Source organism: Pithys albifrons, chromosome 12, assembly GCF_047495875.1.
Source record: "Pithys albifrons albifrons isolate INPA30051 chromosome 12, PitAlb_v1, whole genome shotgun sequence".
NCBI lineage: Eukaryota > Metazoa > Chordata > Aves > Passeriformes > Thamnophilidae > Pithys > Pithys albifrons.
Genome location: NC_092469.1, coordinates 3,495,434 through 3,521,850, shown reverse-complemented (window position 1 = coordinate 3,521,850; position 26,417 = coordinate 3,495,434). Strand labels below are relative to the sequence as shown.

Here is a 26,417-nt window from a genome sequence, read left to right as displayed (position 1 = left end):
TGTTAATTAACAGCCCGGGAGCAATTAGAAGATGGCAATCAGTACAGCAACACGACACCACCTACTTCGATGCCCGTGGGGCACTGGCCAGCCCCGTGCCAAGCACTCCCCGGACCCCGCGGGGCCCGGGGACACCGAGGCCAGGCCGAGCCTCCCGCGGGGCCCGGGGACACCGAGGCCAGGCCGAGCCTCCCGCGGGTCTCGGGACACGCTCCCGGGTTCGGCTCCTGCCCCTCGGGCCGGCGGGCGGTGCCGGCCCTGCCTCGGGGCCGCGGCCTCCCTTGGCTGTGCGGCCGGGCAGGGGAGGAGGGGCCGGAGGGCCCGGGCACGGCTTGGGACGGTGCCTGTGTGGGGGCACAAACGCCACGGCGGGGCCGGGACAGCGCCCGGGCCCGGCTCGGCCCAGCACGGCTCCGATCGGCCCAGCATAGCCTGGCCCGGCCCGGCCCAGCACAGCTCGGATCGGCCCAGCATAGCCTGGCCCGGCCCGGCCCAGCACAGCTCGGCCCACAGGCCGCACTCGGCCTCCCTTCACAAACACCCCCTCACAAACAAACAATTCCCCTCACAAACACCCTCACAAATACACACCCCTCACAAACAAACCCCGCTCACAAACACACGCCCCTCACAAACCCCGCTCACAAACCCCGCTCACAAACAAACCCCCCTCACAGATACACACACCTCACAAACAAACCCCCCTCACAAACACACCCCCGCCACAAACTCCCCTCACAAACAAACAAACCCCCCTCACAAACACACGCCCCTCACAAACTCCCCTCACAAACAAACCAACCAACCCCCATCACAAAACAAACACTCCCCTCACAAACAAACCCCCCTCACAAACTCCCCTCACAAACAAACCCCCGTCACAAACCCCGCTCACAAACACACCCCCTCACAAACTCCCCTCACAAACAAACCAACCAACCCCCATCACAAAACAAACACTCCCCTCACAAACAAACCCCCCTCACAGACTCCCCTCACAAACAAACCCCCCGCACAAACACACGCCCCTCACAAACAAACCCCGCTCACAAACACACCCCCGTCACAAACTCCCCTCACAAACAAACCAACCAACCCCCACCACAAAACAAACACTCCCCTCACAACCTCCCCCTGACGCAGCCCCGGCCCCGCCCCCCGGATCGCGGTCGCTGATTGGCCGCTCGGGCAGCCAATGGCGGCGGCGGTTGCATCACGCGGGCGGGCGGGGCGCGCGCGGTGTCGCAATCAGCGCTGGCGCACGGACCGAGCGCGGCCCGGCCCGGCCCGGCCCAGGTAAGCGGGGGGCGCCGGGACCCCCTCCCGGCCCGGCCCGGCCCAGCCCACACACATCCCATCCCATCCCACCCCATCCTGTCCTGTCCTGCCCTATCCTACCCTACCCCATCCCTTCCCCATCCGCCCCGGCCCGCCGGGCCCCGCCTGGTGCAGCCGCCGGGCGGCCGCGCCGCCTGCCCTGCCCTGCCCTCCCCCGGTGAAGTCACGGCTTGGCACCCCCGCGCCCCGCTCGGACGGGGAGGAGCGGCGCGGCCTCGGCGGGGCGGCCCGCGGAGGGCAGGGCAGGGCCGGGCCGGGCCGGGCGGGTCGCGGTGGGTCCCGGCCCGGGGGCGGCTCCGGGGCCGGGCGGGAGCGCCGGGGGGCGAGCGGGGAGCGGGCCCGGCGGATGTGTCGGGTCCCCGCGGATGTTTCGGGTCCCCGCGGATATTTCGGGTCCCGCACATATCTCGGGTCTCCGCAGATGTCCCGGGTCCCCGCGGATATTTCGGGTCCCCGCGGATATTTCGGATCCCCACGGATGTCCCGGGTCCCCGCGGATATTTCGGATCCCCACGGATGTCCCGGGTCCCCGCGGATATTTCGGGTCCCCGCGGATATTTCGGGTCCCCACGGATGTCCCGGGTCCCCGCGGATATTTCGGGTCCCCGCGGATATTTCGGGTCCCCACGGATGTCCCGGGTCCCCGCGGATATTTCGGGTCCCCACGGATGTCCCGGGTCCCCGCGGTCCCCCAGCCCGTGCCGGTCCCAGCCCCGGCGGGGAGGGCGGTCCCGGCTCGGTGACAGCGCCAGGCGGAGCCGCTTCGGGCAGTGGATGATTCGCAAAACTTTGTGCTTTAAGGAATCGGTTCATCCTTTAAAATCGCTTTCTTTCGAAAGACAGTCAGTCAGTACCTCCTCGCCTCTCGGCGCCTGGGGTGGGTGGTGGTTCTGTCACATTAAAATGCACGCTGTAGGTATTCCGAGCATGTTGGAGTGCATTTTTCGTGAAAAATGTATATAATAAATACAGATTCTGAGATAAATGCGGGTGTTTGTCAGCTATGGCAGGAGATGATGATGGGTTTGAGCTACCCGGTGTCACCAAAGTTGTGTCCCATGAGTTGGGATCAGGTCCCGCAGCCGTGCCTGGGAATGTGACAGCACAGGAGTGGGATCCTCCCTCCGTTCCCAAACGCTGCCTGGAGTTCTGTGCCCCTGTCCCTCGTACAGGGTTAGTGGAATTTAGAGTCAGATCCCACCAGGATATTCCTGCTGTAGCCTGAGAGAAGGGAGGCCGCCAGTTGCTGTTCAGATTGGGGCTGGTTTTGCACTAGACAAGACAGCTGAGTGAATCCGTGCAGTAAAGTCATCCTAATGATTGGAATCAGCACAGTCACATCACGGAAAGGAGCAGAGAGAAGTGCTTTCCATTTTTTGCTGCCAAGTGAAAACCAAACTGATTTAATTAAAAAAGCACATTTTTGGGTTTTGGGGTTTTTTTTTGCCAAAACAAACATTTAGAAGTTTAATTTCTTTATTTTTTTGTGCATGAAAGCAGAGATAATGAAGGCCTTCATTTGCTGGGGAGTCAGTGGTCCCTGGAGAGCACTGTCAGACAGTAAGAAACATCTCTCTGTCTGAGAGACACCTCTGAGTTACCAGCTATTATGCTGTAGTGGGTGGCCAGTTGGTGTCCTGGGTGGCCAATTGGTGGCCCAAGGAGAGACCCAGGCAGTTCTAACTGGCCACTGGAAACACTCCCATGTGCTGGGTGGAACCAGCCTAGGGCTGTTGCTGAGCTAATGAGCAGCTTGATGGGAACAAGATGCTGGGGAACTGGGCTGGCTCTCAGAGGAGCCGTGTCCTGCTGTGCTGGGCTGTCACCCCTCCTGGGACACCAACCTGTGTGGAGAGGAGCGGAGCAGCTGCCTTTGTGTCCTGCGTGCTCTGAGAAATTAGAGACCTGTCTCCCTCCCCACCTTCATGGCCCCTCCCAGTTACCATGTCCTTCAGCTCACCCTCCTCGAGAGTCTCCTCTGTACATCCATTCCTGCTGCCTTTAAATCTCCTTGCAGTGTTTGCTGCAGGATGTCCCATAACACCCATCACTATCCAGGAAATCCCTCTGACAACTGGGAATAGGCATCCAGCCTCCAAGTAATTAGGGGGAAAAACTAGTTTCAAGCCTCAACTATTAGCACTGCTTGTAAATCTGTGATGCCATACAGTTAGTGCTGCATTCTTTGCATATTCATTGGAGCAGGACAGGAATCCAGGTGGCATCGCTCCCTGTTAAGGGTTCTGCTCATCAGGCCAGAAAAGAGCAGGTCTCACTCAGCAAATAGTTACTGGATACAAAACAGATCAGTTCCAGTGGGAAGGAATTGAGGGAGATCTGTTCTAGCAGGGCTTGAGAAGTGTGATACTTTGTCTTGTCTGCTCCTACCCTTCTACTGCCCAACTTAAATACTCCATTAAAATTAGGTTTAACAGAGCAATAACTTTTCCATTGAATCAGGGAAATTTGATGGAGATCAAAAAGGAATGATAAAGCAACATTAAATAGTTTTGATATCATACAGAGAAGTAGCACATGGAACGTGGTGCTGTGAAGAAACTTGTTACATGTCAGGTGGGGTGCCCTTAGGGGCAAGAGCCACCCCTTCCTCTGTGCTCTCTCATGAAGCGCAAAAAGCAGATCATGAAAATGTTGGGGGTTACTTAACTGGACTGTCCAGGTGAACTTAGCAAGCACTGTCATGTGTTGAAACAGAGGGGACAGGAGGGCATTCTGTCTGACTTTGAGCAGGTGCCAAAAGCCTAATTGTCAGAGGCAACCTGACAGAGCTGCATGTGCTTGGAGGGCTACAGAAATGTATTTTAAAGTAAAGTGCAGAGGAGCCTGCACGTCCAGCTTGACTCAAAATGTTTGTGCAGTTACACATGCACAGCTACTACAACTGGCCTTGCCAGTCTGGTGTTTGTGCACAGTAACATCTTGTCAGCTGTGTATTCAGTTTAACTGCTGAATCAAATTGCTTATTCAGTCAGAATCTGAGACTGAAACGTGGTTTGCAAAAGTTGCTAAAAGAGTTGAAATCAGGAAGATACTAAATTCAAAGGTGTTGGGCATTCTGTGTCCAGATTCAGCTATTCAGGTGTCTAAAAGAGTTGATGGTCTCCTTCTGCCCCGAAATAAGAAAATTAAAAGATTTCTTGATAGGAGAAGACTTCTGGGTGAGGGAGAATGTTAATTTTGAGTGACATTCAAGCCAAACTTACAGGGCTTTTCTGTGAATGTTACTGAACCACACTCTGCAGCTGCATCTCATTCTGGCTCCTTCATCATGGAAGAAAATACACAGTTAATGTTCACAGTCAAATTTTAACCTTTTGAATGATACCCCATCCTGCCCGTCCCGGGGGTCAGCACTGCCCGTCCTGGGGGTCAGCACTGCCTGTCCCGGGGGTCAGCACTGCCCGTCCTGGGGGTCAGCACTGCCCATCCTGGGGGTCAGCACTGCCCGTCCTGGGGGGGATTCAGCACTGCCTGTCCTGGGGGTCAGAACTGCCCGTCCTGGGGGTCAGCACTGCCTGTCCTGGGGGTCAGAACTGCCCATCCTGGGGGTCAGCACTACCCATCCTGGTGGTCAGCACTGCCCACCCTGGGGGGGATTCAGCACTGCCCATCCTGAGGGTCAGCACTGCCCATCCTGGGGGTCAGCACTGCCCATCCTGGGGGTCAGCACTACCCATCCTGCGGGTCAGCACTGCCCGTCCCGGGGGTCAGCACTGCCCGTCCCGGGGGTCAGCACTGCCCGTCCCGGGGGTCAGAACAGCCCATCCTGGGGGTCAGCACTGCCCACCCTGGGGGGGATTCAGCACTGCCCATCCTGAGGGTCAGCACTGCCCATCCTGGGGGTCAGCACTGCCCATCCTGGGGGTCAGCACTGCCCGTCCCGGGGGTCAGAACTGCCCATCCTGGGGGTCAGCACTGCCCATCCTGGGGGGGATTCAGCACTGCCTGTCCTGGGGGTCAGCACTGTCCATTCTGGGGGGGATTCAGCACTGCCAGTCCTGAGGGTCAGCACTGCCCGTCCTGGGGGTCAGAACTGCCCATCCTGGGGGTCAGCACTGCCCGTCCTGGGGGTCAGCACTGCCCGTCCCGGGGGTCAGCACTGCCCGTCCCGGGGGTCAGCACTGCCCGTCCCGGGGGTCAGAACAGCCCATCCTGGGGGTCAGCACTGCCCATCCTGGGGGGGATTCAGCACTGCCTGTCCTGGGGGTCAGCACTGTCCATTCTGGGGGGGATTCAGCACTGCCAGTCCTGGGGGTCAGCACTGCCCACCCTGAGGGTCAGCACTGCCTGTCCTGGGGGTCAGAACTGCCCATCCTGAGGGTCAGCACTGCCTGTCCTGGGGGTCAGAACTGCCCATCCTGAGGGTCAGCACTGCCCATCCTGGGGGGAATTCAGCACTGACCATCCTGAGGGTCAGCACTGCCTGTCCTGGGGGAATTCAGCACTGCCTGTCCTGGGGGTCAGCACTGTCCATTCTGGGGGGGATTCAGCACTGCCAGTCCTGGGGGTCAGCACTGCCCATCCTGAGGGTCAGCACTGCCTGTCCTGGGGGAATTCAGCACTGCCCATCCTGGGGGTCAGCACTCCCCACCACTGCTGCAGCTCCTGCTTTCCCCCAGCCCTTGGTGGGTGAGCAGGGAGGATGTTGAACCCTCGTTGTGTGATACTGCCCATCTGAGTGTGACAGCACAGGGCTGCACCCCTGCCATGCACTCTGATCTTAGTTTAATGCCAGTTAGATGCTTTCCTTTAACGTGACAAGAAATCCTCATGAGTTTACCTGGTCACCAAGTTCTCTTCACTGGAGCCATAGGTAGGTTTTTCAGCTTAGGACACTCCTGTTGCCCTTCCCCTCTTCTCTCCCAGTCATTTAGGAAGTCATCCCTGAGATGGGAAGAGAAGGGGACCAGCTGTTAGCCTTGCCAGGGCCATGTCCCTGCAGCAGCTGTGGTGGAGCCCTCCTTGTGCCACCAGTAGGGCCCGGATCAGGCTGAGCTGAGCGGGAGGACGTGAGTCAGGTGAGAGGATGTCCTGCCCGTCAGGCCAGTTTGTCTGCTGGAAAGGAGAGTGGACAATGACCAGTACACAAGCTACAGCAGGGGACCATATCTGGTGGACGAGTCAGCTGTGGCTGCTGTATTGGATGGGTGGCAACAGTCCCCTGTGTTTGTGTGGTGATTCTCACATTGCCATCCCTGTGTTCCTGTCCCACACAGTTACAGGCTTGGCTTGGCTTAGGTGGCTTGTGGTTGACCATCACCCAGAGACAGGCTTTGCAACACCCCACCTTTTTCCATAGATTACATTTTTTCACTCATTACTAGTAGATCTTAAAACAGTCATCAGTTTGAACATCCTCTTCAAAAGCAAGTGCTGTAAGATGACTGAGGGGAGGTGGACACACTGAGCACCCTCACTCCAGAGAAGAGAGACCAGGGAGGAATTTGACTGTGGGTACGTCCAGAGGGACAGTCTGAAGAGGACAAGGATCAAGTACCCCTGTTGGTCAAGAGTCAGGCTGGTAATAGGTTTAAGCCACAGAAGGAAAACTCCAGTCTGCAAACTAAGAAAGTTATATAACTGGAGGAAAAGTTAGACAGTGGAACATGTTGCCAAGACAGAGGTTGTGAAACTGGAGATATTTGAGGCTAGGCTAGACACCCATCCATCGGGGATGGCTTTGGCATAACAGAGTCAAGCCAGTGAACAATTCAAACAGCTTGACTAGATGACCCAGTAATAGTCCCTTCCAATTCAAATATGTTTGAGAGGCGTCAGAAATGGAGTTGGCAGCTTGTCCCCTTCCAGCACTGTTGTGATGTGTGTTATTGCCAGATATACATCACTGGCTTTAGCACAGGATACTGATGGTACAAGATTGTAGCTGAAGCCAGCACCTATAATAGCATTTGTTTTTCCATACTAGGTTCATCTCTCCCTTAATCCATGTGAAGATCTGTTGGAAACACCTCCTAGAAACACAAGAGTTTTCAGTCTCCTAATACTGTTGTGTCCAAGAACAGCCAGTCCAAATGAGCAAGACATCCCAACAGAACCCCAGTACAGACACCAACGGAGTAAGTGTGATTCACACCCCAGCACACACCAGTGGTTTGCAGCAGGTTCCCCAGCTGGTGCCAGTTAGTCCTGGTGGTGGAGGCAAAGCTGTGCCTCCGAGCAAACAGGGAAAGAAGAATTCCTTTGTGGATAGAAACAGTGATGAGTATCGTCAGCGCCGAGAGAGAAACAACATGGCAGTGAAAAAGAGCCGGTTAAAAAGCAAGCAGAAAGCACAAGACACACTGCAGAGGGTCAACCAGCTCAAAGAAGAAAATGAACGTTTGGAGACAAAGATTAAGCTCCTGACCAAGGAGCTGAGCGTACTGAAAGACTTGTTCCTCGAGCATGCACACAGTTTTGCAGACAATGTGCAACCTGTTGGCACTGAAACCAGCACAGCAAACCCGGAGAGCAGCGGGCAGTAGACTGTGGGACCTTGTGAAAGGAACTCCTGAGGTGCAGCTTGTCTGCAGCACCCATGCAGCAACCAAGCAAAAACTGGTCCTTTACCCATTGTTTTGTGGAGATTTTCTTCTTTTAGATTTAACACTGAAGATTTGTAACAATTAAACCAGAAACTGGTGAGGGTATTTGTTTTAAATATTTTTCTCCTGTAAGATTTATGCAGATCTGAATTCACAGCCAACAGGGGGTGTATCATTAAGGAGATAACATTTTCACAGAAATGTTTGTTTACCATCTAAAGACTCTGCATAACGGGAGGGATCCAGCAGGATGGCTCACTGTAGTATCAAAAACTCATCACTGGGTAAAATGTCTTTGAAATACCTGTTAGTGTATTTAAGCCCTTAGTCCTTCACATACTGCAAAGTGCAAAGGCTGCGGAGGGAGTTTGCTTTCCCATGTGGTGGACTTCAAATCTGTAGAGCAAGTCCTACAAAGTACCATGTAGGTCCTTCCTGCCCAGCTATAGTTACCAGGGAGGGTGTAGTCGTAGTGAGCTGGGATGCTTACCAGTGTTTTCCAAAGAAATAACAATATGCTGTGATGATACACACAGGCAGTTGGCTTCCAAACACACACGAGTCTGAAGCATCATGTACAAGAGGCAGAGCAGCACACTGACAAAGTTTTATTTAAGCTTGTGTTCACGTTGCTCACACAGTGACTGGGGCCTTAGGAGAACAAGAGTTTGTTTTCAGAAAGTGACAAAATGCTACCAAAAAACTGCGCCCTGCAAAATGTCATTCTTGCTGGGGTGGAGGTTTCAGGAAGGACAGAACGTGCAGCTTGCCTAAGCAGTGGAAGGGGCAAGGCAGCATCTGTTCAGCCAGAATGTGTGGATCACTGCTTGCTGACATGAGTCTTACAGAAATTCGCAGTGATTTTAAAAAGAAATGGCCCTGGTATGACTGACTGATTCAGTGGAATTTCTGTAGCCGTCATAGAGTTGTGTGAAGGAGTATCTTCAGTCTTATTTTCATAAAAGTTTTTCTATAGCAGCTTTTTATTGCTACTGCTAAGCCTTTGCTATGATCCATAATGCAGTGGTATGTGCTATACTGAGAATTTAAAGTAAAGCAGGAACTTTGATGTAACTTTAATTTATTTTCATTTTTAAGTATTTCATTGATGGTATGGTCATTTTACATTTAACCTGTGTGTCTTGCTAGTAGATTACCACACTGTCTTAATTGCCCTCTTACCATACCTTTTTTCATAGATTATTTTATAGGATGCTTGTTTGCTTTGTATCTGCACTTAGGAAGCAACTTGGATATTATCTCTGTGAAGATGCTGTTAGGAAATGAAACCTTGAAAAGTTCTTTTTGAATTTAAACTTTTAATACATGTGGAAAACTTAAGGATTGTTTTGGATTACGATAGTCTTTTTACAAAGATATGTTTTTTTGTTCTAGCTGCAGCTTAGGTTGGTAGGGTTGAAGAACCAGAAGCTAATAAAAACCTTTTGCTTCTAGTGTTGGCCTCATTTTTACTCTCCCTTTTATGTTTCCCTCAGTGCCAAGTTGCCACCTCACACAGCTGTCTTGGAGAAATCAGTGCAACAGTCTCTGTTCCTGTCTTGCACTCAGGTTTTTGTTCCATGGAAACAATCAGAAATTCATTACAGTTTTGTCTGAATGTCAGATTTAACAAAAATAATAAAAGAAATTGAAGACTGAAAATGTACTGCAATTAAAAGGGAGAGGGGAGGAACTTAACACTGAAAACTACAAGGAAAAAGACGACCTGAAAGCATCTCCCTTATTAATTGTGCACCAACTCTGGTGAAAAGGCCAGAGCTGGTCTCTTCTCTGCTTGTCTGCTCAGAGCTGGGACTGTGTGGCTCTGTTGTCCTGAACTGTTTGCCAGGGCAGTGTGGGGTCCTCCCCTAACAGTCAGAACTCCACATCTCTGGTATTTGTTTCAGAGTTTGGTGAAAATGATTCCTGAGATCTCTTTAGAGTTGGAGCAATACTTTCTGATGCTTGGGACAGTGACTTCTGCACCTGTTACTCACTCCCAAGAGCTCTGATTCCACTTCCTTCTTGTTTAAAACCAAACCACCGAGTTAGAAAAACTCATTTGTTTGCAAAATGACATTTCTGGCTTAGCAGCCTCTGCTCTGGCTTTGTTTGCTGATGTCTGGTTTTAAACCCAGCTGGAAACCAAACGAAGCCCCACAGAGAGACAAAAGGCTCTCCCAGGTTGGGATAAGGATTTGCTGGAAACAGCCACGAGATAAGAAAATAAGCAGTAACAGCAACACCAGGAAGGACAGCACCGCAAAGCAGAGGGTGGTTACCAGCAAAATGCTCCTGGCATCTGACTCCGTGTCACTCTTATTCTAAGCCCCCTCCTGCCAAAATAGCTGTGAGGAGCAAAGAGACTTTGCCCCAAGGTGCAGCAGCTCAGGCTGTGAGACAGAAAAGGATCTCAGTCTCACCCCTCTGCTGCAAGGCACAGAACACACACACCCAGGGCGCTGGGACAGTTCTCTCTTCCTAAAGGCTGCACTAAATACATCTATACAAGGGAATTTCAGTGTACATCTATAAAAGTGAGGGTTTTCCTCCTGACACGTTGTTCACTACAGTCTGACAGTGCAGTGCCTGTCACTGCAAGATCAGGTGTTACAGCACTGCATATTTTGCCAGGAAACCTTCTTCCCATTTTCTCCCTGTACCACTATGGGAAGGGCTCTGCTCTATCCCTTCAGCTACACCCTTTATCTGCAGCACTTTAATTGTGTGGCAGGTCAGTCCAGAGTGCACCCAAACCCACCGAGCTGAGCAATTCACATGGATCCGTTCAGAAGTGCTCACACCTTTCTAAACTCAAACTTGCTCAGCAGAACACAATTTCTGCTATTTTGGTGCCACTCTATTCAAGTCTTGTTTGCACCAAGGGAAAAGGCTTTTGGGAAAACATGATAGTTACAATGTAAAACATCATAATGTTGTAAAAAAGTTTGCTGTGGTGTTTAATTTCAGCCCACTAAGACATTTAACATGTATTAAATATCACTTTGCCTTTTTTTTCTGAAGGCTTTTCCCCCCTGCACTCCCTCTAATTTAGAAAAAAGGTCTAATTCCCTTTTTACTCAAGTGGATAAAAATTACCATAATTACAGAACAGACTTCTGGAAGGAAGGATGAAATTTATATCCACCAAGTTTGTGGGGCTTATTATGAAGGAAAATGGGAGTGGGTACCCCATCCCAGCCCAAAACACATCCCCATGCTGGGTAGGTAGCACAGGGGAGCTGGGAATGGCAGCTGGGTATGGGAGCTGGGTATGGGAGTTGGGTACAGGAGATGGGTATGGGAGATGGGTATGGGAGCTGGGTATGGGAGCTGGGTACAGGGGATGGGTATGGGAGCTGGGTGTGGGAGTTGGGTACAGGAGATGGGTATGGGAGCTGGGTGTGGGAGTTGGGTACAGGAGATGGGTACGGGAGATGGGTATGGGAGCTGGGTATGGGAGTTGGGTACAGGAGATGGGTATGGGAGCTGGGTGTGGGAGTTGGGTACAGGAGATGAGTATGGGAGCTGGGTGTGGGAGTTGGGTACAGGAGATGGGTATGGAAGTTGGGTGTGGGAGCTGGGTATGGGAGCTGGGTACAGGAGATGGGTATGGGAGTTGGGTGTGGGAGCTGGGTATGGGAGCTGGGTACAGGGGATGGGTATGGGAGTTGGGTGTGGGAGTTGGGTATGGGAGTTGGGTATGGGAGCTGGGTATGGGAGATGATGGGTATGGGAGCTGGGTGTGGGAGCTGGGTATGGGAGTTGGGTACAGGAGATGGGTATGGGAGCTGGGTGTGGGAGCTGGGTGTGGGAGCTGGGTGTGGGAGCTGGGTACGGGAGTTGGGTACAGGAGATGAGTATGGGAGCTGGGTGTGGGAGCTGGGTGTGGGAGCTGGGTGTGGGAGTTGGGTACAGGAGATGGGTATGGGAGCTGGGTGTGGGAGCTGGGTGTGGGAGCTGGGTACGGTGTAGAGAGAAAAACAGATTTCTGAGTTGAGAAAGAGGTTTTTTAGAACTGCAGGCAGTTTTCTAAGGCCTATTGGCAGGTGCTAAGTTGGTTCTGTGAGAAAAACCAGCAAGTAGCAAAAACAAAGGAGACAGGAAAGCTTTGGGTCATTCTGCTCATGAGATTGGAATTTAGAGAGATAACTTTTCTCATAGCAAAAGTGAACATCTGCTGAAAAGTATCATCCAATTAAAGCTGTGACGAGAGTTATGGACACTGTGGTTTCAACCTATGAGAAGTGGCTATGGGGTGGGAATTGGAAAGGGATACACTCTGGAATGAGAAGTTAGAGCAGAGCTTTTACCTGTCTTTTTTCTCTCCATGGAGTTTTCTTCCACGCTTCCAGTACGGAGCTGGGTATGGGAGCTGGATATGGGAGCTGGGTAGGGAGCTGGATATGGGAGCTGGGTACGGGAGATGGGTAGGGAGCTGGGTAGGGGAGATGGGTATCGGAGCTGGGTATGGGAGCTGGGTAGGGAGCTGGGTACGGAGCTGGGTATGGGAGCTGTGTATGGGAGCTGGGTAGGGGAGCTGGGTATGGGAGATGGGTATGGGAGATGGGTATGGGAGCTGGGTAGGGGAGCTGGATATGGGAGCTGGGTAGGGAGCTGGGTAGGGAGCTGGGTACGGGAGATGGGTATCGGAGCTGGGTATGGGAGCTGGGTAGGGAGCTGGGTAGGGAGCTGGGTACGGGAGATGGGTATCGGAGCTGGGTATGGGAGCTGGGTAGGGAGCTGGGTACGGAGCTGGGTAGGGAGCTGTGTATGGGAGCTGGGTAGGGGAGCTGGGTATGGGAGATGGGTATGGGAGATGGGTATGGGAGCTGGGTAGGGGAGCTGGATATGGGAGCTGGGTAGGGAGCTGGGTAGGGAGCTGGGTACGGGAGATGGGTATGGGAGTTGGGTGTGGGAGCTGGGTGGGGAGCTGGGTATGGGAGCTGGGTATGGGAGATGATGGGTATGGGAGCTGGGTGTGGGAGCTGGGTATGGGAGTTGGGTGTGGGAGATGATGGGTATGGGAGCTGGGTATGGGAGCTGGGTATGGGAGTTGGGTATGGGAGATGATGGGTATGGGAGCTGGGTGTGGGAGCTGGGTATGGGAGTTGGGTACAGGAGATGGGTATGGGAGCTGGGTATGGGAGTTGGGTACAGGAGATGAGTATGGGAGCTGGGTATGGGAGTTGGGTATGGGAGATGATGGGTATGGGAGCTGGGTGTGGGAGCTGGGTATGGGAGTTGGGTACAGGAGATGGGTATGGGAGCTGGGTATGGGAGTTGGGTACAGGAGATGAGTATGGGAGCTGGGTGTGGGAGCTGGGTGTGGGAGCTGGGTACGGTGTAGAGAGAAAAACAGATTTCTGAGTTGAGAAAGAGGTTTTTTAGAACTGCGGGCAGTTTTCTAAGGCCTATTGGCAGGTGCTAAGTTGGTTCTGTGAGAAAAACCAGCAAGTAGCAAAAACAAAGGAGACAGGAAAGCTTTGGGTCATTCTGCTCATGAGATTGGAATTTAGAGAGATAACTTTTCTCATAGCAAAAGTGAACATCTGCTGAAAAGTATCATCCAATTAAAGCTGTGACGAGAGTTATGGACACTGTGGTTTCAACCTATGAGAAGTGGCTATGGGGTGGGAATTGGAAAGGGATACACTCTGGAATGAGAAGTTAGAGCAGAGCTTTTACCTGTCTTTTTTCTCTCCATGGAGTTTTCTTCCACGCTTCCAGTACGGAGCTGGGTATGGGAGCTGGATATGGGAGCTGGGTAGGGAGCTGGGTACGGGAGATGGGTATCGGAGCTGGATATGGGAGCTGGGTAGGGAGCTGGGTAGGGAGCTGGGTAGGGGAGATGGGTATGGGAGATGGGTATGGGAGCTGGGTATGGGAGCTGGGTATGGGAGCTGGGTAGGGGAGCTGGGTATGGGAGCTGGGTAGGGAGCTGGGTATGGAGCTGGATAGGGGAGATGGGCACAGGTACAGGAGCTGGGTAAGGAGCTGGGCAGAGGAGCTGGTACGTGAGCAGGCACTTGCCCTGGCCCCGGGGCTGGGTTTGTGTACTGAACATGTGGAGGCAGAACCAGTTCTGGCTCCTGCAGCGCCCAGGGTTGCTCGACCTGTTCTGCAGCAGTGGAGCTCAGCACTTGCCAAGATTCATCACAGGCAGGGAAAGGCCTGTTCACTGGACTGGGGTTATGGCTCAGTTGAAACAATTTCAAAGCTCTCTTTTTTTGAAAATCTGTGAGGTGTTACTATAAAATAGTAACTGCTCTTGAACCCAAGCAACAGCAGGTTTTGGAGTGCCCAAAGCAGTGAGCCCTCTCCTGGGTGTGTTCAGAGCCATGCACTTGGCTGTGCAGGGAACAAGGGAACAAGGGAACAAGGCTGAGGCCACGAGCACCGCCTTGCATTGAAAAAGACTGAGTTTTAGGAGGAGGTGAGTCCAGAGCAATGCCAGTGTAGTCTCTGTGTTCCCATACCTGCAAAGCTACCAAAGCAAAGCTTGATGTCCTCTTTGCAGGTGTTACATTTCGGAGGACTTCCCCACAGCAGGAAGCATCCACACATACAAGCTGATGATCCCACACCCTCCCCTCCTCACCTCTTCTCCTTCACAGTCAAGAATTCCTGCACTTACCTCCTACAAATCAATGCCAAGAATACTCTCAAAAAAACGTAAACAGGCTGATTTGTTCGTTGAGTGACATTAGACATAAGGAGTGAAATCCTCTGGATTATTTCACAATATGTTTCTTTGGTCTCCAACACGCAGTTTCCTATTTAGCAATGGGTCACCAAACTGTTACAAATACAGAGCAGGTTCTTGTCCTCCAGATTAACCCACATTTGAGAGTTTTTCAGGAAATTATTCCATAATTAAATCCAGATTGGGGCTTGGGGGGAGGGGGGGGCACAAAGGCAGCAACACAGCACTTTCTGCCACTGTCCAAGCCCATGCCATGCTGTGCACCCCCTGTGAGACAGGCACTTGCAGGCACCCAGGAGCTGGTCCCACCACCCTTGTGCCAGCTCCCTGGTGTGAGCAACAGAACTGAGATGTCACACTGATGTGCTGAGGTGATCAACTCAGTCAATCCCTTCAGTGGGAAAATCCTCATCTGGCAAGCATCTTACAAACCCAGAAAGGCCCTGGCACTGCTGTGGCTTCAGTTCCCCCCTGACATGGCAGAGGGATGTTCTGAAATGGCTTTGCAGTCAAACTGTGCAACAGAGCCTGAAGATTGAACAGGAGTTTCTCAAAAAGTGGTAATTTTTATGCAGTAACAGCAACTAGTGTTATTTTATGATGCAAGAAATGTATTTAGTCTCCTGCAAGTTGATGAATACCTACAGTAAAGAAAGGCCTCTCTGGGTAATTTAAATCCTGCATGAATGGAAAATAATTTTGATCAATATTAAAATCTTTGAAATAAAATCTGTATTATGTAATTCTGAACCAGTTAAAAATAACTCTATCATGCTGCACAGCATATGCTGCTGAGTGACCCTGAGCCCTGCAGCAGGATATTCCCTTCGTGCAATTGCTAAAGGTCAGGAACACTGTAGCAATGTCTGTTTTTGAGGAACAAATAGATGGACAAATCTAGTAAGCATGGGCTGTGTGTGAAGGATCTGTACACCCACCACCCACAGCAGAAAACTCTGGCTAGTGAAGGTCAGAGTTTGCAGAGCACAAATGGCTGGTAGGGTCACATGAAGAAGCAGGAACTGGAGCAGAAGAGCATAATGATCACAAAGCTGTGAACATAAATGATGCCAAGGTGAATTTTAATAAAAATTTGATTCTGTTTACTCCACAGATACTGAAATAAGATCTGTAAGAAAAATACGTGCACTGAGAACAACTGATTGTTTCTTCTGTTTATCACAGTATTTGTGATGAAGTCGAAAAAAAGACCTAACAGTGTTACAATTGCTGACAGCTTTCAGATAAGCCATTTGGAAGAGTCCCAATCATCAAAATTCAGATTTAACAGCAAGAAACATCTGAGCTGAGATCTGACAGATGTATAAGCCCCACTGATAATGCAGAAGGGTTATTTAGGTGGCACTTGGTCATGTAAACTGCTGATGGCAAGCAGCAGCAGTTGAGTTACCTGAGTATCAAGTGCTGAAGCCTTCTACCTTCATTTTTAATGAATGCATTATTCCAGGTAATTGCCTGCCCGCCCCTCTTGCTATTAAGAATTGGATGCATTTTATTTTAAATGCTGCAGCACTGAATCAGAATGCTGACTGATTAGCTGAGGCAGTAAGTACCACCCTGCAGTTTAGGGCTTTTGGCTGGAGAAGCACTCGAACGACTTGGCACCGCTCTGCCCTTCGGCCATGAAAGCCTCTATTTCCTCCACGGTCCGGGGGACACACGTGAGCAGCTCCATCCCAGTGGCTGTCACGGCGATGTCGTCCTCGATCCGGACCTGGGACAGAGAGCACATGGTTACCAGGGCACTGCAGTGGGACGAGGGGCAGCAGTGGCAGTGAGGGCACAAGGTGTGTGTCAGTCTGTGCTGCTGGTGCAGCCCCAGGCAGAGCCACGCTCTGCAGGGACTGCCTGTCACCACCAGCACCTTGGGGCAGGCTCTGCAGGGACTGCCTGTCTCCACCAGCACCTTGGGGCAGGCTCTGCAGGGACTGCCTGTCACCACCAGCACCTTGGGGCAGGCTCTGCAGCTTCCAACACCCCCTGGGCCACCTTCATGGGGTCACACAGGCTTCGTGGTGACCCCTGGCAGAGCAGCCCCCCAGGTGGTGGCTCCTCAGGTGTCTCTGCTGCTCCAGGTACAGCAGGGACAGGCTGAGCAAGATGCTGCAACAGTGAGCTCATGCCATGGGGCCAATAAACCTCACCCCCTTGACATGAGGAGCAGTGAAAGAACATTCTCCCCTGGATTTGCCTCCAGCCTTGCTAGCACATGGCTTGCTTGGGGCAGTGGCTCCTGATGCCCACAGTGCCTGTCCTCAAAGCTGTCCTGTTGCTGCACTGCAGGTGGGTTCCCTTTGCACTTCAGCTTTTCTCTAAACACAATAAACTTTCAAAGAAGGAACTGCAATATGAAATAGCTTGTAGATGATATTCCAAACACTGAATTTTGAGCTGATGAGAAAGCCCTAAGCAGGTCAGACATTCCTTTTAAAATACAACATTATATTTCAAATCATGGAAGGAAAAAGCAGATCCCCTGTTTTCCAGCTCTTGTTCTTGTTCTGAAAAGTGTGCTCCGTTTCTGTTTGACTCTAATCTCTTCTTACCAGTAAATGTGCCTACACAGTCATTCCCGTTATCTTATCAGAAAAATGTTGCTAAGTCTCTAAGCTGCAATAAAAGCAATTTTAGTAAGGTGTAAATCCAAGAGAACACAAACCCTGGGTACTCCCACCTTACAGTTGCTTTAATTGTTTCTGACCTCTTGACATTTTCAACTAAAAATAAAGCTGGTTAACATTTGTACTTCTGATTGCAAAATAATCCATTTGTTCAAACAAAATGAGTCATCCAGTCCTTATTAAACTGTTTAATGATGTCTTTGCCAGATTATTTCTTTTACTTGGTATCAAGTTAAGTGTATTATAGAGCAGAATTAAATAAACGAACTCTGTTGAGTTCACACATTTGCTTTGGACAGCTGTAAATTTGAAAGCTGTGAGACTTTGCAGGCTCAGTGTGCCTGGAAGGCTGGTCTGGTGCTGTAGAGCAGGAAACCAGCAACACATGCAATGACTCTGTGCACTTGAACAGATTACCAGGATGGGCTTTTTGGTTCACTGCTTTGATCTTGGCCAGCTGAGCAAAATAAACCCAAGGATTCAGCAAGATGGTTCCACTGCATCCAAAGGTGAATCATGCCCTCTGCCTTGCAGCAGCCCCCATGCCCTGCTGGGTCCTGGGCACGGGCACAATCTGCCTGTGTGGACCAGCCCCTGCCAAACACCTGATGGTACCAGGCAAGCCCTGGAATGGCAGAGTCCAGGCACAGATCTGGTGAGACAGTGAAGCCAAAGCACCACTTGGCAAGCACACCAGTGTAAATGGGGCTGGGCACAGCCATGATGTGGGAAGTAAAAGTGTTAGTCTGAGAGCTGAGGGGAGGCCAGCCAAGGCCAGAGCTGACTGCCTACACAGGGAGGCACCCAAGCACCTCCAGCTTCACAAACCTTCCCCTGCTTGAGCTGAAGTTTCCCTGGATGTCTGCTACAGAGACTATCAGCCATAATTCATCTGCTTAACCAGTAAAGTCAGCAAAAAAAAGTGAAAAAAATGGTTTGTGTTTTTCAGTTCAACACTTCATGCCTTCATCAAGACCTCGGCACTCCTTGGGAGGATGGACTGACTTAAAAGCAGGGCAGATGAAAGCCTGACTATGATGGGGAAGAACAAGTGGGGCAAGGTGTCTGTCCAGGATGTACTCTGTCTAGGCCACAACAGAAAATCAGGATGGAGAAGGAGCTGGAAAACAGAGTGGTGAAAGAGATCAAGGAAAGGATGGTAGAGTGAGGACTGACAAATAATGGACAAAGGGAAATGGGGCTGGCTAAGGAGTCCAGGAAGGGAGATCCTGGTGGAGGTGAGAAGTGAGACATCTTGAATAAGGAGAGCACAGAGGGGGCTGGAGCTGCCACACTCAGTGACTCACTGTACAGAAGAAACACTGTTAGGAGACCATGTAATCGATCCAAGCCAGCCTGCTCACCAGCAGCAGCTCCAAATGGTCTTTGGGATGTAGATGGAGGTACACGGAGCCATCCATCCCATGGGGCCTCCCCATCAGTCCTAGGAACATGACAGCTCTTTCTCCAGGGTCTAACCCTTCCTCTGCTGGATGCACCTCACCTGAAATGTGTGCTTGCCACAACAGAGAAGACAGACTGCCCACTCTCAGTGCACAACTTTTCCTTTGCCTAAAAGCAGCATCATTGCAGAGGAACACACAGGGTCTCAAAGGAGAAGGAAATGGTTTAATTTTCTCTTTCCCTTCCCACCCTCCAGGCTTCACCCCAAGCTTACACTCAGCAGCAGCAGCTTCAGAGGACCTGCAAAACCTTCCCTACAGGAGAGCCCATCCTCTGGTCTTGTCTTCTGTCCAAATGGACAAAAGCTGCTGGATCTGCCTGGCAAGGCTCACCGGCTTGGGACAGCCTTTCCCAGTGGGGACAGTGGTTATGAAACTTGCTCTCCGAGCTGTCCCTTTCTGCAGGCTCTTTGTTCATCGGTGCTGATTGTTTCAGGGCTACAAAGTTGTTTGGAATCAGGCACAGCTTAAAGGAAAGCAAACTGAAGTGTGAGGTCTGCTGCACCCCCAGCTTTCAGGGCGCCCTGCAAACACCCCAGTGGAGGCTTTGCTTTTTTGGTGTGAAATGGCATACTCCAACAAAGCACTCCTGCAAAAGTGCAGTGGCCAGGAACGCCAGGACTGTCCCTAAAATGCCTTTTTTTATCAAGGGTAGTGGCATGATCTGTCTAGATGGACCTGATTGCACAACTGCCTAACACCAGCAACAGGCCATCATGTGGCTCGACCCAATGGTCCCAACTGTGTCCCAGAGCCAAGGACAGCACAGGAGTTAAATACCAGGGCTGCTGTCAGCTCTGTGTGCAGCCTCGCACTTTGTCCTGACTTACTAATACAGTCATGCTCCCCAGAGCCTCCTGGGTTACCTTCCAAGGGAAAGGGGGTTGTAGCACTTATTAATTTCTTTTGGATGACGATATATATTAAAGACTTTTGAGAATCAAGAAACAATTTGGGGCAATTAAATAGTCCAGATTTGCATGATGACAGATCCCAGATGTCAAAAAAAAGCAACTGGTGAAACGTCTCCCTTTCTTTTAAAACCCACTGAGCATTTGTTTGATTATGGGTGTAGAAAGCAGCAATTCTACCACTGCAAGACCTGAGAACAGGACACTGGCCTGGGAAGCGATGCCAGGACGTGGCCACACATGGTACCACACAAGGGGAAGAAACACTCGTGCTTCAGCCTGGCTGAAGGACCCATGTGTCTGCTCCCACAGCTGGTGTCCTGCAGAGGTAGGGGAATGGAGCCAAGGGGACTTATTTTGACTCAGCCATTGACTTGCCAACAATTTTTAATAGAGCAAACTTACCACGAGCAGAGTTTGACTCCTGTATCTCAGAGGGATGGGTGAGGAAACAGAGCTGCCCTTACACCAACCCAGGGACCGGCGAGGACGGGGCAGGGCTGGCAAAGGCACTTCCCTGTTGCCAAGTTACACACGTGGCAACCCAAGACGTTTTCTGTAGAGGCCAACAGGCTCTGTGCTACACAAGGACTCTTTGCCACCCCATGCTGCTGGTCCTCCTGGCACAAGCAAGTCTTACTCACAAGCAAGTCCTTACATCAGGAGAACCTTTATTTTAAATGTCCACATAGGAATATTTTACAAAAAAGGATCGATGTTAGCAGGGCAAGGCCATGAACTTTATTAGATCAACTGATACAGCTGAGAAAAAAAGCTTCAGGTGCCCAGTCCCTTCATCCAAACTCAAAAAGAAGCAATAAACTACAAGCTTAATACAGCTTTTATTAAAACAACTACTCTTGGTTTAACCTAATTATGTTAATTAGACAACTTAAGAGAAAATGGTTAAAGAAGGTTTATAAGCAACTGGCTGCAGTTTTGGGGTTGCCTACACATATCACTTCCCTTACAAGAACTTTAAAGAAAGCTCTGTATCTACACTGTGACAACTGCTTTCATATGAAAACTTTGGAAGAAATGCTATGTAGCATCATTACTGCCACATAACATGTAATGTTAAAAAGCAGATGAGCATGTTTATTGCCTAGTAAACCATTTTATTTCACAATAAACATTCACCATAAACCCAGAGACAGAGCTTAACGTTCTGAAAAATAAAAATCAGGACAGAGACAACTACATGGCTCTCTGAACCAAGGGCAAAAGCAATTAAATATCCTGCTTTTTTTTTTGGTTTAACATTTGTTCTGAGAAAGGGAAGTACTATTGTTTTGAAAAATATGGTAATATTAGCAGATATTCAAGTTTCTGGGCTTTGGAAATCTGTTTAATTTTTAAATGAAAAAAAACCTGCAAATGAAAGAAAGCAGTAATGTATTTAACATTTATCTATCTTTCAACATCTTCTCTAAGTTGCACAGAATTTTCACATATTAAGTCTAGTGCTAGTTCTCCAAATCCCAGGGAAAAATAAAGCCTGAACAGAGACTGAATGTGTAAGGTCAAAAAAAGACTGAATGGTTTTACTGTGTCTTTGAGAAAACATCATATGAACTGCATGAACCAGTAATCAGCTTATGAGGAATGGAAATGTCAAACCCTAAAGGGCAGCATTTGGAGTCGGAATTTCCCCTTCCCCGAGCATTTTGCTGCTTCCCCTGAGCAATATATACAACCACATGCACATCCCTCTATTTGCATATCTCTGTTTATTTATGGGTGTGTGGGCAGAGTCCAGGCAGAGCAGAGGTGCCCTGGGGCAGGCCCTGGGCCAGCAGCAGCTCTTGCCCCACAGAATTTGTGACCTTGGTGAACTGGACCTCAGTTCTGCAGATGGAGAACTGAACTATGTGTGACTGAAACATCTCAAGGTTGGCCAAGGAAATTTGTGAAGGAGTGAAAAAATGACTCTCAGATAAAGAGTCTGGAGCTTCAGGCAGGGCAGCAACCCCCAACACAGCCACTCAGTGCCCTCCAGAGGATCTGTGTTTGACCCAGAACAGCTTTTGTGGTACAAGAACAGGAGGCTCAGAGGTGATCTCTGCACTGTCTAGAACTGCCTGAAGGGAAGTTCTGGCCAGGTGGGGGTTGGTCTCTTCTCCCAGGCACTCAGCAATAGGACAAGGGGGCACGATGGGCTCAAGCTCTGCCAGGGGAAATTGAAGTTGGAGACCAGAAAAAACTTCTTTCCCAAGAGAGAGCTCAGGCATTGGAATGGGGTGCCCAGAGAGGGGGTGGATTCCCCATCCCTGGAGGTTTTGAAACTGAGCTTGGCCGTGGCACTGAGTGCCATGATCTGGTAAAGGGACTGGAGTTGGCCCAAGGGTTGGACTTGATGATCTCGGAGGTCTTTTCCAACCCAATCCATTCTATGATTCTGTGGTAAGCCTGAGTCCCGAGGTCCCTGAGCAGCAGTGACAGCCACCAAGGCTGTGTCTCTGCTCAGGGTGTCCCAGGTGTGCAAAGCAGCCAAAGAAACCTCGTGCTCCTTCTGCTCCTCTGCTCTCCCAGTCTTTACAGTCTCCTCATGGCTAACCCCAGGCAGCACCAATTACAATAAATGGCTACAGGCTTGTCCTTCTTGGCACAGCACAAGGGCTTTGCTTCTCAGTGCAGAGACTTGTCACAGTCAAGAAAATTATGCAAACCCAAAAAAGACATGAATTCAAGGTGAATTCATTAAAATCTACAAATGCCCTGTGAGGACAGTCTTACTCAGAATTACAGTGGCATTACTTCGGTGAAAGTAAGTTCATTTTTGAGGTGAATTAAACTAAACCAGATTAAGAACATTTTAATTAGTGCTGAGCTCTGCAAAGGGTAATGGACTACTTATTTCCTTTTGTAGAACTTATTTTTCTTTTAAACTTACAGGAAGGTTTGCCTGGCTGCAGTGAGCTCTGTAGCTAGAACTCATGGCAATACTAACCCCTGTGCCATTAATATTTGTCAGTAAAAACACTGGGCTTCACAAGATCTGTTTTAATCCCATAGAAAGCAAGCTTTCTGGCATGCCTTTGAGAGAAATACTCACTCCCTCTGGATAACCTAGAATGAAACAGCATGTAGAAAACTAAGCATGCTACATAGCACTAATTGCATCTTCTGTTTATGCAGAATCAAGTCAGAATTGTAAAGATGGAAAAATTTATTTTGACTGTATTACAATTCAGCTTTTTCTGAATTTCAGAATTCAGAAATATTTGGATGTACTTCAGTCTCGGATTTTATTTTCATTCTTCTCCTGGACAAAATCAAGTGACAACATCTGGCTTAGGGTATGTGTGTATTATTATTTTTCTCTCTCTAAGTAAAATGTATTGTTCACAAGGGAATTGGAGATTTAGATTTTTGCTCAATCGTTTTTGGGCAGCTTCCCCTTTTAGCAAAGTTCTTTGGCTAGCTGTCCTTACAAGTCATCATTACAGGAAGCTAAGAAAAAACAGGGGAGAAAGTTAGACTTTGCTTGAAATCTCTGGAACAAAAGTGCCTGATCCAGCAAGTTATTACCAAAGTAGAGATCCTGTGCTGTCACTCCTGTTCTGTGCAAGCACAGGCAGCAGATGAGCCACAGGTAGAGCTGGATGGGCATTCACAGCAAGTCAGGGGAAAACGTGGGTTTTGCTGAGCAATCCAGAGAAAACTCACCAGAAATCAATTCAATAGCTGAAAAATTCCCACAGAGAGTATACAAGGAAAGCAAAGACAGTTAAACCTATTTGCATTGCAGTGTCAAACCACACAAGCACAGTGCAGTGTTGCTTTAAAACACACTTCAGCGTGTCAGTCAGAAAATGCAGAGTTAGCTGCCTTTCCTTCACCTGTACCTCAGTGGGCTGGCTTGGCAAGGCTTGATAAAGAAACAACACAGAGACAGATAACGGCCCAGACCTCAGCAGTGAGTGAGTATCAGCAAGGGTAAAGTCCCCTGTCCCTCGATAAGGCTGCACACACATCACAGGTGCTCCCAGGAGCTCCACCTGCTCACACCACTGGTGATGGCACACACAGCTTCTCTGTCGGGGCTGGCGGTTCAAAGGCAGCTCAGACCAAAGTGCTACAGTAATTACCCTCTCATGGCTGGGGTACAGTGATAAATTAGTCAATGGCCGCAGCAGGCAAATCCTAATGAGTGACTTTTCATACCAGAAAATCACCGCTGCTGCCAGTGATTGTTGGCTGTGTTGAGACTCGGCAGAAGAGCCACGAGGAGGACGGGCCATTGCACTCCCTGCTCTATCTCCTCTGTGCAGGAACACAGAAGCTCTCAGAACAATGTGGCACTGTTCAAAGGCTGGCCCTGCTGAAATAAAAGCCCACTGGAAGCCACTGCAACTTCTGAGCTCTCTGTGAGGGCGGTGGCTTTGAATGGGAAATGTGCCTTGGAGAGCACTGGCAAACAAGGCCCCTCCCTCTACTTGCCCAGCAGCTGCCAGCATGGGAATGGTCACCCAGATCAGCTCTGTGTCCCGAGATGGTCAATCCTCCTGTGCACACGCTGCTGCTGAGCCTGTCACCCAGAGCACAGGTGCTTGGGAAAACCATCAGCCACTCTTTTGGAAAACAGAGAAGGCTTCACAGGCACAAGAGTCATGCTGTTCTGTTAGTAAGAACAGTTATTGCTGGTTTTATCTACTGCTTGCCCAGCTTCAACAGCATCAGGTTCTTCTGCCTTGGAAGGAAGCATCAGACTGTGCTGCCCTCAAGGAAACCAACTCTGGGCTACAGATCTCGGTCTCGTATTTCATAAGATACATGTTTCACACATCAGACAAAACACTCACCTGGCAAGTCACTGTATGGTACTGACAGAGTATTTCAGTCAGACATCACTAGTACAAAACTGAACGCAAAAGAGTAAAAAAACCGAGTTTGCCTGCAAAGTCAAATGGTCCAAATGACCCAAGGTGCTGCTTCAGGAACAGCCCTATGTGCAGTACATTACAATGTCCAAAAGTCTTCTCCTCAAGTACACAGTAAGAGCAGACAGAGAGAAAACCAAGTAACAAAACCATGTGGTAAAGCACTACTCACCCCGCCAAAGCCTCTGAAGCGCCGCAGGACGTCGTTGTTGATGAAGCAGGACTGCGCAGGGTCCCGCAGGGCCTGGTCCAGGAGGTGGTCGATGAAGTAGATGCCCGGCTCGATGGTCAGCACCATGCCCTGCTCCAGGGTCCGCGCCGTGCGCAGGCTCCGCAGCCCCGGCGCGTCGATGCGCTCCACGCCCTGCACGAGACACAGGCACTGACACACAGAAGGGCCAGCCATGGACAGCCCTGTACCAAGCCCTCCTATGCTGGTCACTCCGTAAGACACACAAAACACAAAATATAATCATAAAGGACTGAAACTGAGCTCCCTCCCATCAGTCCTCATTTAGCTTTCACACAGCGCAATGACCAGCTTGCAACTCAACACCCAGACTGCTTTTTGCACCACAGAAATCCTGGCTTTTGATGTGCTTGGTGCTGTTACCCTCTACCTTGGGAAAAATACTGCAGAGAAAAAATAATTACTTGTACTATTCCTTTCTCTACCCTCCCTTGCAGAGGATGGTATTTTAAGCTACATGCAAATCTTGAAATGCCCCTGCCACGTCATGGCTGAAATAGCTGAACTATGCAGGGGAGAAGAATTTCTCCAAGGATGTGCAAACACTTATTCTCACTGAATGTTATTAAAATTACACATTTATGATCTTGATTCAGGAGCAATGAGTCTACACATGACCTCATAAAAGCAGCTCGTTTAAAACTAAACTTTTGTCAGATTCAGACTTTCAGGCAACATGGTGCTGATTGGTATTATTAAAAGCTAAGTCAAAACAAGCCCTGACTAGCAAAACATTCCCTTCTTCCCAAAAGCTGGTAAAGTAAAATGATATATGAGGACGTGCTTAGTCAAGGAATTAGAAACACTGCAAAGACTAGTTTAGGATATTAATTTTCTTCCCTCAAATGTGCCAGGTATTGCAACATCAGGATAAAAATATCTCAATCCCATTAGTTTTTTGAAAAATTTTTGCAACTGTAGCAAAATTTCACAAACCAAATATCACAATGACCCGTAAACAGCTCAGGGCCCACCAGCTTGCAAATGTGCACACACTCTTTGCTCATGAAACCTTTTCTGCCTTAGCCAGGGAGTCAGAGGTTGACAGGTCTGTGAGACCACACCATTATTTATCTGGTCTCCATGCAGCCCTTCCAAAACTTGCTTCTGGCCAAACGGTGATTTTCCTTGCAGGCAGCAGGAGCAACTGCTGTCAGCATCACTGGTGACTGTATCACGAGAATGGGACATGACAGAGTGTCCTGCCCGGCACTACCCACAGTGCTGGGGCAACACGTCCTGGCACAGTTGAGCTCCCACATCTCTGCCACACAATGCTGGGGCACAGAGGGAGGCCACAGCACACCCTGCAGATCATCCATGTCCTTCCCTTTTCAGAGGGGATACAGCCCTGCAGTGCTGTTTGCTCTTGAGTTCCCCTTTCAGTTCAGAGAAAGCCCATTTTACAGAAATACTGCTTGCCACAGCCCCTCAGCAGTGCTTGCTTTGTTCTTGCTGGTCACCCAAGCAATGCTGGGGTTGCTTTCTTCCCTTTGCAGAGCTTACTGTGTTCCAATGCACATCATCTTACAGCAGCCAACATTTTCAAGCTAACCAGCCTGGACATTTGGAGGTAGGTTTGCCCATTTTCCCTGTGTATTCAGTAAGTTTTATGTCATATGTTTGATTTGGACTTGCAGAGCACTATATTACACTAA

At 49.9% G+C, this 26,417-nt stretch overlaps 2 protein-coding genes and 1 long non-coding RNA gene across 4 annotated transcripts in view; 1 reads left to right on the top strand and 2 right to left on the bottom strand.

The window, feature by feature from the left end:
- Positions 1–1,207: 1,207 nt before the first annotated feature.
- On the top strand, positions 1,208–9,358 carry CEBPG (CCAAT enhancer binding protein gamma). 2 transcript variants are annotated; one of them, XM_071567657.1, is made up of 3 exons: positions 1,228–1,296; positions 6,226–6,377; positions 7,286–9,358. In XM_071567657.1, exon 3 carries the CDS (start codon positions 7,392–7,394, stop codon positions 7,842–7,844), a length of 453 nt encoding a protein of 150 aa, XP_071423758.1. In that variant the 5' UTR covers positions 1,228–1,296; positions 6,226–6,377; positions 7,286–7,391; the 3' UTR covers positions 7,845–9,358. The 2 variants fall into 2 exon arrangements, with proteins under 2 accessions (XP_071423757.1, XP_071423758.1); XM_071567656.1 differs by lacking the exon at positions 6,226–6,377 and having other exon boundaries at positions 1,208–1,296.
- Positions 3,031–6,228, bottom strand: LOC139677571 (uncharacterized). Its single transcript, XR_011698886.1, has 3 exons — positions 6,140–6,228; positions 4,563–4,620; positions 3,031–3,182 (listed from the first exon to the last, which is right to left on the bottom strand). It is a non-coding gene; the product is annotated as an uncharacterized lncRNA (long non-coding RNA).
- Positions 9,359–15,675: 6,317 nt separating the features above from the next.
- Positions 15,676–26,417, bottom strand: part of PEPD (peptidase D) — a 153,042-nt gene continuing 142,300 nt past the window's right edge. Inside the window, exons 14-15 of the mRNA XM_071567681.1 lie at positions 24,682–24,873; positions 15,676–16,345 (exon numbers count right to left, since the gene is read on the bottom strand). Coding sequence (XP_071423782.1) covers positions 16,196–16,345; positions 24,682–24,873 — 342 coding nt within the window. The 3' untranslated portion in view covers positions 15,676–16,195. The remainder of the gene's footprint in view (positions 16,346–24,681; positions 24,874–26,417) is intronic.

What these genes read in the sequence shown, in the direction of transcription:
- CEBPG (XM_071567656.1), top strand. Translation starts at nt 7,392, where the DNA reads ATGAGCAAGACATCCCAACAGAACCCCAGTACAGACACCAACGGAGTA.